Source organism: Bombina bombina, chromosome 4, assembly GCF_027579735.1.
Source record: "Bombina bombina isolate aBomBom1 chromosome 4, aBomBom1.pri, whole genome shotgun sequence".
Lineage (NCBI taxonomy): Eukaryota > Metazoa > Chordata > Amphibia > Anura > Bombinatoridae > Bombina > Bombina bombina.
Genome location: NC_069502.1, coordinates 1,175,742,114 through 1,175,754,214, shown reverse-complemented (window position 1 = coordinate 1,175,754,214; position 12,101 = coordinate 1,175,742,114). Strand labels below are relative to the sequence as shown.

Here is a 12,101-nt window from a genome sequence, read left to right as displayed (position 1 = left end):
GTATTGTTTATCAATGTAAAAATGTGATTTGCTTCATTTGCTTCTCTTGTTGTTCTCTTGTTTAAAAAAAAAAAAGAAAAGAAAATGGTGCCTATGTGTACTATTTTATTCTGGGCAGCTTTCTGAAGGACCATTTCTGGGAACTTGTGGAGTTTTACTCTCACAACGCCTCCCTTATTGGTGTTGCCTGAGATGGACTTAGTGAATTTGCCTATTTTCTTATCCACAGGACCTCTGGAGGAGATAGTGGACCTCTGGATACTGTGAGTGATTTATGCTGTTACTCAGCATAGAGGTAGGTGCAGATTTCAGGGGCATGCTGCATAACTCTGAACTAACTGTACTGTGTTATAATTTAAAGCCTTACAGGGGTTAATCTTTCAAGTCAGTCAGGCAGGTTTCAGCCTGAGGCACTGGGGCACTTATTTTTATTTAAGAAAGGGCGGGTTTCTTTGCTTTTATTAAAAAATGTGGCTGACGCTGGGGTGTTTTTAAAACACTTTGCGGGCAAATCTTTGTTAAGAGGATCTTAAGGTAATTTTTACAATCTTTGAGAAGTTCCGTTTTTTTGTTCACGCCCACGATGGGCGGGGCTGTATTTGCGCGCTTTTCTGAAGCGCTGTTGCGTAGCAGTTTAGACTGATGGTAGTTACTGTGCTCTGTGCTGCTCCCAAGTGCGTTACAGGAACGCTTCAAGTATCAGGTGGTCGAACAGTCCGGCTCTTATCCGGAGGCAGGTAGGAGCCGCAGCGGAGCTGTGGCAGGGTGACTGGAGTGTTAACTCCCTTTTTTCCTCTAACGGGGCCTATGTGTAGTTTAAAAGAGCCTCTGTTAGTTACACCATAATTGTTTAGCTTCGTTTTGGGGCTCAAAGCTTGATTATTTTTTTGGGCATAGCAATCATTTTCTACTTAAAGGGACATTATACACTCATTTTTTCTTTGCATAAATGTTTTGTAGATAATCTATTTATATAGCCCATAAAGTTTTTTTTTTAAATTAATGTATAGTTTTGCTTATTTTTAAATAACATTGCTCTGATTTTCAGACTCCTAACCAAGCCCCAAAGTTTTATGTGAATACGCTCGACTACCTACTCCAGCTTGCTCCTGTTTGTGTAAAGGGTCTTTTCATATGCAAAAGAAGGGGGGGGGGGGAGTGTCTTATTTGTCACTTGCAGTGGGCTTTCCAGCTACCTTTTCAACAGAGCCAAACTGACGGCATCTAAGTAAGTTTTTAAACAGTTTTATACTGGATTTTTATATCAGTATCTGTGCATATTATTCTTTATAGTAGTGTCTATTACATGCAGTTATATGAAAATGAGTGTATACTGTCCCTTTAAAGGAATACAAATTATTTTTGGATTTAATATAAATGTTTTTTAAAGGCACAGTACACGCAAAATATTGTTTAAGCTTTTTAATATTTAAGGGAACAGTAATCTGTTTAATAGAAGATCTGACTAAAATTGTAGCTTGCATCTGTTAATATGGAAGACATGGAACAGAGTACATGTCTCTTATGTTTAGATGCCATTGTGGAACCTCCTGTCACACTTTGTGAAAATTGTGTGGGAGAGCAGTACAATGTAAAGAGAAATTATTTGTTAATAAAGATGATTCTCTAACCAATGAGATTCAGGATTTGCCGCAATCTTCTCCCCAAGCGTCACAGCCTTTAACACTCGCACAAGCTACGCCATCTTCGGCGGCATCTGCCTCTTTTACCTTGCAGGATATGGCTGCAGTTATGTCTTCCACCCTTACAGAGGTTTTGTCTAAGTTACCAGGGTTACAAGGCAAGCGTAGCAGGGCAGAATCGCAGGGTATCCCTGTAGCTTCTGATGCTTTAATGGCTATCTCTGATGTTCCCTCCCAGTCCTCTGAACTGGAGAGTAAGGAGATTTTGTCTGAGGGGGAACTGTCTGACTCAGGTAGTCATTACCCCAAACAGATTCGGACATTATGTCCTTTAGATTTAAATTGGAAAACCTCCGCCTGTTACTTAGGGAGGTTTTTGCGACTCTGGATGATTGTGACTCTATTGTGGTCCCTCCAGAAAAATTGTGTAAGATTGACAGATATCTGGAAGTTCCTACTTACTCAGATACCTTTCCGGTTCCTAAGAGAATTTCGGAGATTGTCACCAAGGAATGGGAAAGACCGGGTATCCCGTTCTCTCCTTCCTCTATGTTCAAGAAAATGTACCCTATAGCTGACACCGTGCGGGATTCTTGGCAAACAGTCAATAAGGTGGAGGGTGCTATTTCTACTCTAGCTAAGCGTACAACTATTCCTATTGAGGACAGTTGTGCTTTCAAAGACCCTATGGATAAAAAATTGGAGGGTCTGCTAAAGAAGCTATTTGTTCATCAAGGTTCTCTTTTACAACCGACGGCCTGTATTGTACCAGTTACAACTGCGGCTGCCTTTTGGTTTGATGCTTTGGAAGAATCTCTGAAGACTGAGACTTCCTTAGAGGAAATAATGGATAGGATTAAGGCCCTAAAATTGGCTAATTCCTTTGTCACTGACGCTGCTTTTCAGATTGCTAAGTTAGCGGCTAAGAATGCAGGTTTTGCCATTCTAGCGCGCAGAGCCTTGTGGTTAAAGTCTTGGTCTGCGGATGTGTCCTCTAAATCCAAGCTTTTGTCTATTCCTTTCAAGGGGAAGAATCTTTGGTCCTGACTTGAAGGAGATTATTTCGGACATTACGGGAGGTAAGGGCCATCTTTTACCTCAGGATAAAACATCTAAGCAGAAAGGAAGACAGAGTAATTTTCATTCCTTTCGAAATTTTAAGGGAGTCCCCTCCTCCTCCTCCGCTAAACAGGACGGGAACTTTGCACAAGCTAAATCTGTCTGGAACCAGGCTTGGAACAAGGGCAAACAATCCAAGAAGCCCGTTGCTGCTCCCAAGACAGCATGAAGGAGCGGACCCCGATCCGGGACCGGATCTAGTAGGGGCAGAGTTTCTCTCTTTGTCCAGGCTTGGATAAGAGATGTTCAGGTATCAGCGGGAGTTCAAAAATTCCTTCCCAAGGGGAAGGTTTCTTCTTTCACGATTGTCTGTAGACCCGATAAAAAGAGAGGCGTTCTTAAGTTGTGTAAGAGACCTCTCCACTATGGGAGTGATTTGTCTTGTTCCAATTCTGGAACAGGGGCAGGGGTTTTACTCAAATCTTTTTGTGGTTCTCAAGAAAGAGGGAACGTTCCGACCCATTTTAGACCTCAAGGGTCTAAACAAGTCCCATCCTTCAAGATGGAGACCATTCGGACAATTCTTCCTTTGATCCAGGAGGGTCAATATATGACTACCGTGGACTTAAAGGATGCATACCTTCACATTCCTATCCACAAGGATCATCACCAGTTCCTAAGATTGGCTTTTCTAGACAAACATTTTCAGTTCGTGGCTCTACCCTTCGGGCTGGCGACGGCACCCAGGATCTTCACGAAGGTTCTAGGGTCTCTGTTGGCGGTTCTCAGATCACGGGGCATTGCAGTGGCGCCTTATCTGGATGATATTCTAATCCAGGCGTCATCTTACCAACTGACAAAGTCACATTCCGACATGGTTCTGTCCTTTCTAAAGACTCACGGGTGGAAGGTGAATGTAGAAAAGAGTTCACTAATTCCACAGACAAGGGTTCCTTTTCTGGGAACTCTTAATAGATTCTGTATCTATGAAAATCTTCTTGACGGAGGTCAGGAAGTTACAAATTCTGAATACATGCCGAGCCCTTCAGTCCAATCCTCGGCCTTCAGTGGCCCAGTGCATGGAGGTAATTGGATTGATGGTGACAGCAATGGACATAATTCTGTTTGCTCGTTTTTATCTCAGACCTCTACAACTGAGCATGCTCAGGCAGTGGAATAGAGATTATGCAAATGAGTCTCCTCCGATAGATCTGGATCAGGAGACAAGAGACTCTCTTCTTTGGTGGTTGTCGCAGGATCATCTGTCCCAAGGGACGTGTTTCCGCAGACCCTCATGGGTGATAGTGACAACGCATGCCAGTCTACTAGGTTGGGATGCAATCTGGAATTCCCTGAAGGCTCAAGGAGTGTGGACTCTGTCGGAGTCTCTACTTCCAATCAATATTCTGGAGTTAAGAGCGCTATTCAATGTGCTTCAGACTTGGCCTCGGTTTTGGCCAAATTCATCCGGTTTCAGTCGGACAACATCACAACTCTGGCTTACATCAACCATCAAGGAGGAACAAGGAGTTCCTTAGCGATGACAGAGTTATCCAAGATAATTCGGTGGTCGGTGGCTCACCCTTGTTATCTGTCAGCAACATACATCCCAGGAGTGGACAACTGGGATGCGGACTTTCTGAGCAGACAGTCATTTCATCCAGGGGAATGGGAACTTCATCCGGAGGTCTTTGCCGCTCTGATTCTCAGGTGGGGCAGACCGGAATTGTATCTGATGGCGTCTCGTCAGAATGCCAAGCTCCCGAGATACGGATCCATATCAAGGGATCCTCAGGCCGAACTGATAGATGCCTTGGTTGTTCAGCCTAGCTTATGTGTTTCCACCGTTTGCTCTCCTTCCCCGGGTAATTGCTCGGATCAAGCAGGAGAGGGCTTCAGTAATTCTAATCGCCCCTGCGTGGCCACGCAGGACTTGGTATACGGATCTGGTGGACATGTCCTCTCTGCCACCGTGGAAGCTTCCATTGAGGCAGGACCTTCTCATTCAGGGACCCATCCATCATCCAAATCTAATTTCTCTACAGCTGACTGCTTGGAGATTGAACGCTTGATTTTATCTAAGCGAGGGTTCTCTGATTCGGTCATTGATACTTTGATTCAGGCACGTAAGCCTGTTACTAGAAAAATTTACCATAAGATATGGCGTAATTATCTTTATTGGTGCGAATCCAAGGGCTATTCATGGAGTAGGGTTAGGATTCCCAGGATTTTAGCTTTTCTCCAAGAAGGATTGGATAAAGGGTTGTCAGCAAGTTCCTTAAAGGGACAGATTTCTGCTTTGTCTATTCTGTTACACAAACGTCTGTCTGATGTTCCAGACGTTCAATCCTTTTGTCAGGCTCGAACTAAAATCAGGCCTGTGTTTAGACCAATTGCTCCTCCTTGGAGTTTGAATTTAGTTCTTAAGGTTCTTCAAGGGGTTCCGTTTGAACCCATGCATTCCATAGATATTAAGTTATTATCTTGGAAAGTTTTATTTTTGGTTGCTATTTCTTCTGCTCACAGAGTTTCTGAGCTTTCGGCTTTACAATGTGATACACCTTACCTTATTTTCCATGCTGATAAGGTGGTGTTACGTACCAAACTTGATTTCCTTCCTAAGGTTGTTTCTAACAAGAATATTAATCAGGAAATTGTTGTTCCTTCATTACGTCCTAACCCTTCTTCTAAGAAGGAGCGTATGTTGCATAACTTAGATGTAGTTCGCGCTTTAAAATTTTACTTACAGGCGACTAAGTATTTTCATCAAACATCTTCATTGATTGTGGTTTTTGATGGGAAACGTAGAGGTCAGAAGGCTACGGCTACCTCTTTCTTTTTGGCTGAAGAGTGTCATCCGTTTGGCATATGAGACTGCTGGACAGCAGCCTTCTGAAAGAATTACGGCTCATTCCACTAGGGCTGTGGCTTCCTCATGGGCATTTAAAAATGATGCTTCTGTTGAACAGATTTGCAAGGCTGCAACTTGTTCTTCTCTTCATACTTTTTCCAACTTTTCCAAATTTGATACTTTTGCTTCATCTGAGGCTATTTTTGGGAGAAAGGTTCTTCAAGCAGTGGTGCCTTCCGTTTAGGTCTCTGTCTTGTCCCTTTCATCCGTGTCCTATAGCTTTGGTATTGTATCCCACAAGTAAGGATGAAATCTGTGGACCCGTCATATCTTGTAAAAGAAAAGGAAATTTATGCTTACCTGATACATTTATTTCTTTTACGAGATGACAAGTCCACAGCCCACCCTGTTATCTACAGACAGTTTTTTTTATTTTTTATTTTTTGTTAAACTTCAGTCACCTCTGCTCCTTGGCCTTTCCTTTCTCTTCCTAACTTCGGTCGAATGACTGGAGGGGGAGGGAAGGGAGGGGCTATATATACAGCTCTGCTGTGGAGCTCTTTGCCACTTCCTGCTAGCAGGAGGTTAAATCCCACAAGTAAGGATGAGATCCGTGGACTCGTCATATCGTAAAAGAAATACATTTTTCAGGTAAGCATAAATTTCCTTTTTTTCACACTGGCCTAAAACATTTGCACAGCTCTGTATATCATTTAAAAGGAAAACACAGTTAAAGGGACATAAAACCCCCCAAAATTTTTTTTTCATGAGACAGAGCATATAATTGTAAGCAATTTTCCAATTTACTGCTATTATCAAATTTGCTGCATTTTCTTGGTATAAAAATAAGTAATATACTACTGGGAGCTAGCTGAAAACACTGTGTAAGCCAATGAAAAGAGGAATATATGTGCCGTCACCAATCAGCAGCTAGCTCCCAGAAGTGCATTGCTGCTCCTAAGCATACCTAGGTATTTTTTCAACAAAGGATACCAAGTGAAGGAAGTAAATTAGATAAGAGAAGTAAATTGGAAAGTTGTTTAAAATTGGGTTTCATGTAACTAAGATTTCCCTGGACTGCAAAACAATATCCGTTTTGCTCACAAAATGACAGTTTTGAAAAGGTTTTAAATTATATACAGTTTGAACGTAAACACAATCGTATGAGATTGAATGTAATGCGTGTCGGGTTAACGCGATCTCAGAGCTCTGGTTAACAGTCTCACGAAACAAAGTTTTCACAAAACACATAAAAAATACATTACAAAGTAGTTACACTCATAACACCATCTAATAAAAAATGTTCAACAAAAATATTATAAGGGCTCAGATGTTAAAAAATAAAAGGCAAGAAAAGGGTGTGTGTGTGTATATATATATATATATATATATATATATATATATATTTGTACCACAATACCATTAGATATATGTAGAAATATGTATTTATGAATAAATAGAACATATTCTGCTATGTGAAGAACATTGGAATGTGAAATATTCATATTTTCATGTCAGGTTAGCGCACATGAGTATATGCAATCCTGTTTGCGCCCGAGCTGTGTGTTTCCCCCCCACTTTTTTTGCTACTTATGGGGAATAGGTTATTGCGCTTGCAATATTCTAAGTTAGGCTTTTTACGCTCGTCAGGGTTAGTGCACAAGCGAAAACACTTCACTTTCAATTTGTAATATGTGCGTTACCCAGCGCCCACAAAAAGCTTACTTCTTGAGCAGTTAACGCCCGAGCGGGTGCATTAAATAATGCTCCACTTGTAATCGGGCCTTTTATGAGGAATCACATTTTGAGTTTAATGTTCTAAGATCTTGAATCAAGAAAGCTTTAAAAGTATTCCCATGCATCTATATATGTTATTTAAAGGGATATAAACACAAAGATTTTCTTCTGTGATTCAGACAGAGCTTACAATTTAAAAAAAAACTTTTGAATTTACTTCTATTATCAAATTTACTTTGTTCCCATGGTATTCTTTGTTGAAGATAGGCATCTGGAGCACTACATGGCAGGAAATAGTGCTGCCATCTAGTGCTCTTGCAAAACTGCTGCTACATAGTGCTCCTGAACTTGTGTCCTTGCTTTTTAATCTTAAGATACCAAGAACGAAGACAAATTGATAATATATGCTCTGTATGGAAAGAAGAATGTTGGGTTTCATATCCCTTTAAGTGAAGCGCACACACAGTGTGAAATAGACACAAGAGTTATCCTGCTGCTGCCTCATACACTCGGTGTCTCCAGATTCTGTTTCTGAAACACAATATATTTTCTACAAACAATGACATTTTTCTTGTTTTTCATGTTGTTTAATAGTATGAGTAGATGTTATGAATTCGTCATGGTTTTTGCTTTCCTGCTTGGAATGGATTTGACCATTTTATACTAGGTTGGAAATGAAAGGCGTATTTGCTATGAATTTGTTTCACAGTTGGCTGCGCTCAGGCGTGCTGTGACCGTCCTGTTTCTTTCAGATGTTGATGCCACCTGTAGTGACTTTGATTTTGGTACGGCTCTGCACATTGCCGCTTCAAACCTGTGTATGGGAGCCGTGAAATGTTTACTGGAACATGGAGCTAATACCGCCTTCCGGGTAAGAAACAGCAGGTCAAAGACTGCCGCCTCCTATTGAGCTCCTACTGCATTCTTATTTCATCTATCAACATTGTTAGTTCTGAAATGCCAGAATAATTGAATTGCTGTAAAAAGCTGAATAAGATTTTTTGGATGCATCATTATTTATATAACACCTAGGTTTGCAGTGCTTCATTACAACCCTAAACATAGACCCCCTAGAGTGCTTTGTGTGTCCAAGCAGTCGTTCTTCATACTGAGCTGCTCATATACTTGCTTCTACATGAAAAAAATCAGTGTTTGATATTCTTGCTACCCAGTTTATAGGAGTGCAACATATTGATATTTTATATAGAACACCCTTAGAGAAAAGACATTAATTATGATATTTGAATTGGACTAAGGAGCGATGAATATTTCAGACAAATGCTTTTTCATTTGATAATTCTATAAATTGTTGCTTTTTTCATGTTTGAGTGTGTACCTAATACTGTCACACTAAAGAATTTAATATCCCTAGTTTTGTATAAAAGAAATATGATAAGTGAAATAATTCCTTAAAGTGATGGTAAACTCTCCCCTTTATAAAAACAAATCTGGAATGTTAGTGATATTTTAGATGGAGTTTAATTCATCAGTTGTACTAAAGCTGCGCTATAACTTACTTTTCCTTCCATAAGGCAGGGAGAGTCCACGACTTCATTCCTTACTGTTGGGAAATACAACACCTGGCCACCAGGAGAAGGCAAAGACACCCCAGCCAAACTCTTAAATATCCCTCCCACTTCCCCTATCCCCCAGTCATTCTTTGTCTTTCGTCACTATAGGAGGTGGCAGAGAAGTGTCAGAAGATTTGGATAGTCCTTTAATGGGTATGTTCCCTTCAAGAAAGGACTGAAATCTTAAGTAAGCTTGTCAACCTCTCAGTGAGAGTATTGATGAAAGTTAGAGTGTGGAGATGCAGGGAAAGTTTTTCTGCGAGCCCATCCAGACTGTTTCCTAACAGCTCCTGAGCAATCAGTTTTGCTGCTTGCTGTTACACACTCAAGTCCATGTCAGAGCGTTGCTGCAAGACTCACACTTGAGAGGCTGTGCCTGTTCCACAGCATGGATCCTGGAGGGTAAGACCGTTTTATATATACACTTTTGCTATACAGGGTCACAGTGTGGCTCCTTTATGCGTCGATAGAATCAAAGGTTAATATCTCCTTTAGGGAGATTATTTGAACAACTAGGGGTTATTTATTACTGCTTTAATGTGAGTTTTTTTGGGGCTCATAGACTGTGTGCTTTTGGCTTCGAACAAACAGGTTTCACTTTTTGTTTTTGAGTGTTGCACAGCTCATAATAGCTTAGCCCCTTTTTCATTGCAGGGGAAGTGCTGTCCTACGCACCACGTGACAGGGTGCAGTCTTTTCATTTTCCTACGATCCTGCTGCAGACATCACTCCTAAGGAGAGCGTTTTCACGGTTAGCTGTCTGGGTCTAGGAGGTGGTGAGTGTCCCAGCTATTGGGATTATAAAGGTGCCGTTTTTTTAATAAAAGCGTTTTTTTGTCTGTCCTTCTGTGGATATATACTTAGCTATGGAGGACTCTGATACTACATTAGAAGGTTCCGCTCCTTCTGTACTTATTAATAATTCCTGTTTATATTGTGAGGAGGCCGTGGTTTTCCGCCTGCTCAATTTTGTTCCATTTGCCTAAGCACTGTTCTAAAGTCTAAGAAGGGAGACAAACCTGCTAATACTCATAGCGCTATTTGTCCCTCTGAGCTGTCTACCTCTCAGGAATATGTGTCCCGAGAGATTACTACCCGCTCCACATGCAGTTTCCCGCGGCTCAACTAATCCTCCATCTGGAGTGGGCTTTTTTCCTGAGGACTTTACTGCGCAGTTACAATCAGCGGTGTCTGCGGCCCTGAGTGCATTACCACCCTCTAGCAAACGTAAGAGGTTAAACATAGTTCTCCTGACCTAAAATCATCTAAATATTTGTCGGATTTAGCTACTCTGTCCCAGCTATCCGAGGATGAGTTAACCTCTGTAGCTTCAGAGGGTGAACTTTCTGAGTCGGAGACTTCAGTTTCTAAACCTCCTTCAGCGGAGGAACCCTCCTTTTAGATTTAAAATTGAGCATCTGCGTTTTTTGTTAAAGGAGGTTCTGTCTACGCTAGAGGTTCCAGAGGCTAAATTCCCTGAGGAACATAAGATACCTAAATTAGACAAAGTTTATGAAGACAGGAAGTTCCCCCTGACTTTTCCTGTGCCAGTTAAAATGGCGAACATTATTTTTAACGAATGGGAAAGAATAGGAACTTCTTTTTCCCCCTAGTCTACTTTTAAAAAATTATTCCTGGTCCCTGACTCTCAATTAGATTTGTGGGGCTCTATCCCTAAGGTGGATGGCGCTATTTCTATGCTGGCCAAGTGTACTACTATCCCCCTAAAGGATAGTTCTTCTTTTAGAGAGCCTATGCATAAGAAAATGGAAAGATGTTTCAACATACAGGGTTTTTATTTCAACTGGCGGCAGCTGTAGCCGCGGTTGCTGGAGCAGCTACCTACTGGTGTGACGCTCTGTCGGAGCTCATTGAGGTGGAAACTCCCCTCGAGGATATTCAGGAGAGAATTAAAGCTCTGAGAATTGCTAACTCCTTCATCTGTGACGCGAATATGCCGATTATTCGCCTGAATGCAAAGTCTTTCTGGTTAAAGGATATGACTTCTAAATCCAGACTCCTTTCTCTTCCTTTTAAGGGGAAGATTTTATTCGGTCCAGGGTTGGACTCCATTATTTCTACGGTTACCAGAAAGAAAGGTGCCTTCCTACCGCAGGATAAGAAGCATAGGCCTAAGGGACGGCAGTTGTCTAATTTTTGTTCCCTTCGTTCTGATAAATCACGACGACAGCAATCCTCATCCAAGTCCGAGCAGCCCAATAGTACTTGGAAGCCAACTCAGTCCTGGAATAAGTCCAAACAGACTAAGAAGCCCACCGAGAACAAATCGGCATGAAGGGGCGGCCCCCGATCCGGGATCGGATAGAGTAGGTGGCAGACTGTCTCTTTTTTTCTTCAGACGTTTGGTTCCAGTATGTACAGGATCCTTGGGTCCTGGAGTTTGTATCTCAGGGATACTGTATAGGATTCAAATCTCATCTGCCAAGGGGCAGATTCCTACTTTCCAGTCTGTCTACAAGACCAGAAAAGAGGACTGCCTTTTTAGGTTGCGTACAGGATCTGTCCTCTCTAGGAGTAATTGTCCCGGTACCTACAGCAGAAAGAGGTTTGGGGTTTGATTCAAACCTTTTCGTGGTTCCAAAAAAGGAGGGAACTTTTCGTCCAATTCTGGACTTAAAGTGCCTAAACAAGTTTCTGAGTGTTCCCTCTTTCAAGATGGAGACAATACGTTCAATCCATCCTCTGGTTCAGGAAGTACAGTTTATGACCACCATAGTCCTGAAGGATGCATACCTTCACGTTCCGATACACAGGGAACATTTTCTGTTCCTGAGGTTTGCCTTTCTGGACCAGCACTTCCAGTTCATAGCTCTTCCGTTTGGCCTAGCTACTGCTCCAAGGATATTTTCGAAGGTTCTGGGGGCTCTTCTAGCCGTTGCCAGAACACAAGGTATTGCAGTAGCACCTTACCTGGACGATATCTTGGTACAGGCACCATCTTTTCGTCTAGCGGAAGAACACTCAGGAGTCCCTTCTCAGTCTTCTTCGATCACATGGATGGAAGATAAACTTGGAAAAGAATTCTCTTACTCCAAGTACAAGAGTGAATTTCCTGGGAACAATAATAGGCTCCATATCCATGAAAATATTTCTCACAGATCAGAGACGTTGCAAGCTAACGTCTTCATGTCTTGCCCTCCAGGCCTCCCTGAGACCCTCAGTGGCCCAGTGTATGGAGGTGATTGGACTCATGGTGTCCTGTATGGACATCATTCCCTT

At 41.8% G+C, this 12,101-nt stretch overlaps 1 protein-coding gene across 1 annotated transcript in view; it reads left to right on the top strand.

Annotated features, from left to right (window-relative positions):
• CLIP4 (CAP-Gly domain containing linker protein family member 4) overlaps positions 1-12,101 on the top strand; it is a 340,478-nt gene that overhangs the window by 76,865 nt on the left and 251,512 nt on the right. Inside the window, exon 6 of the mRNA XM_053712642.1 lies at positions 8,043-8,161. Coding sequence (XP_053568617.1) covers positions 8,043-8,161 — 119 coding nt within the window. The remainder of the gene's footprint in view (positions 1-8,042; positions 8,162-12,101) is intronic.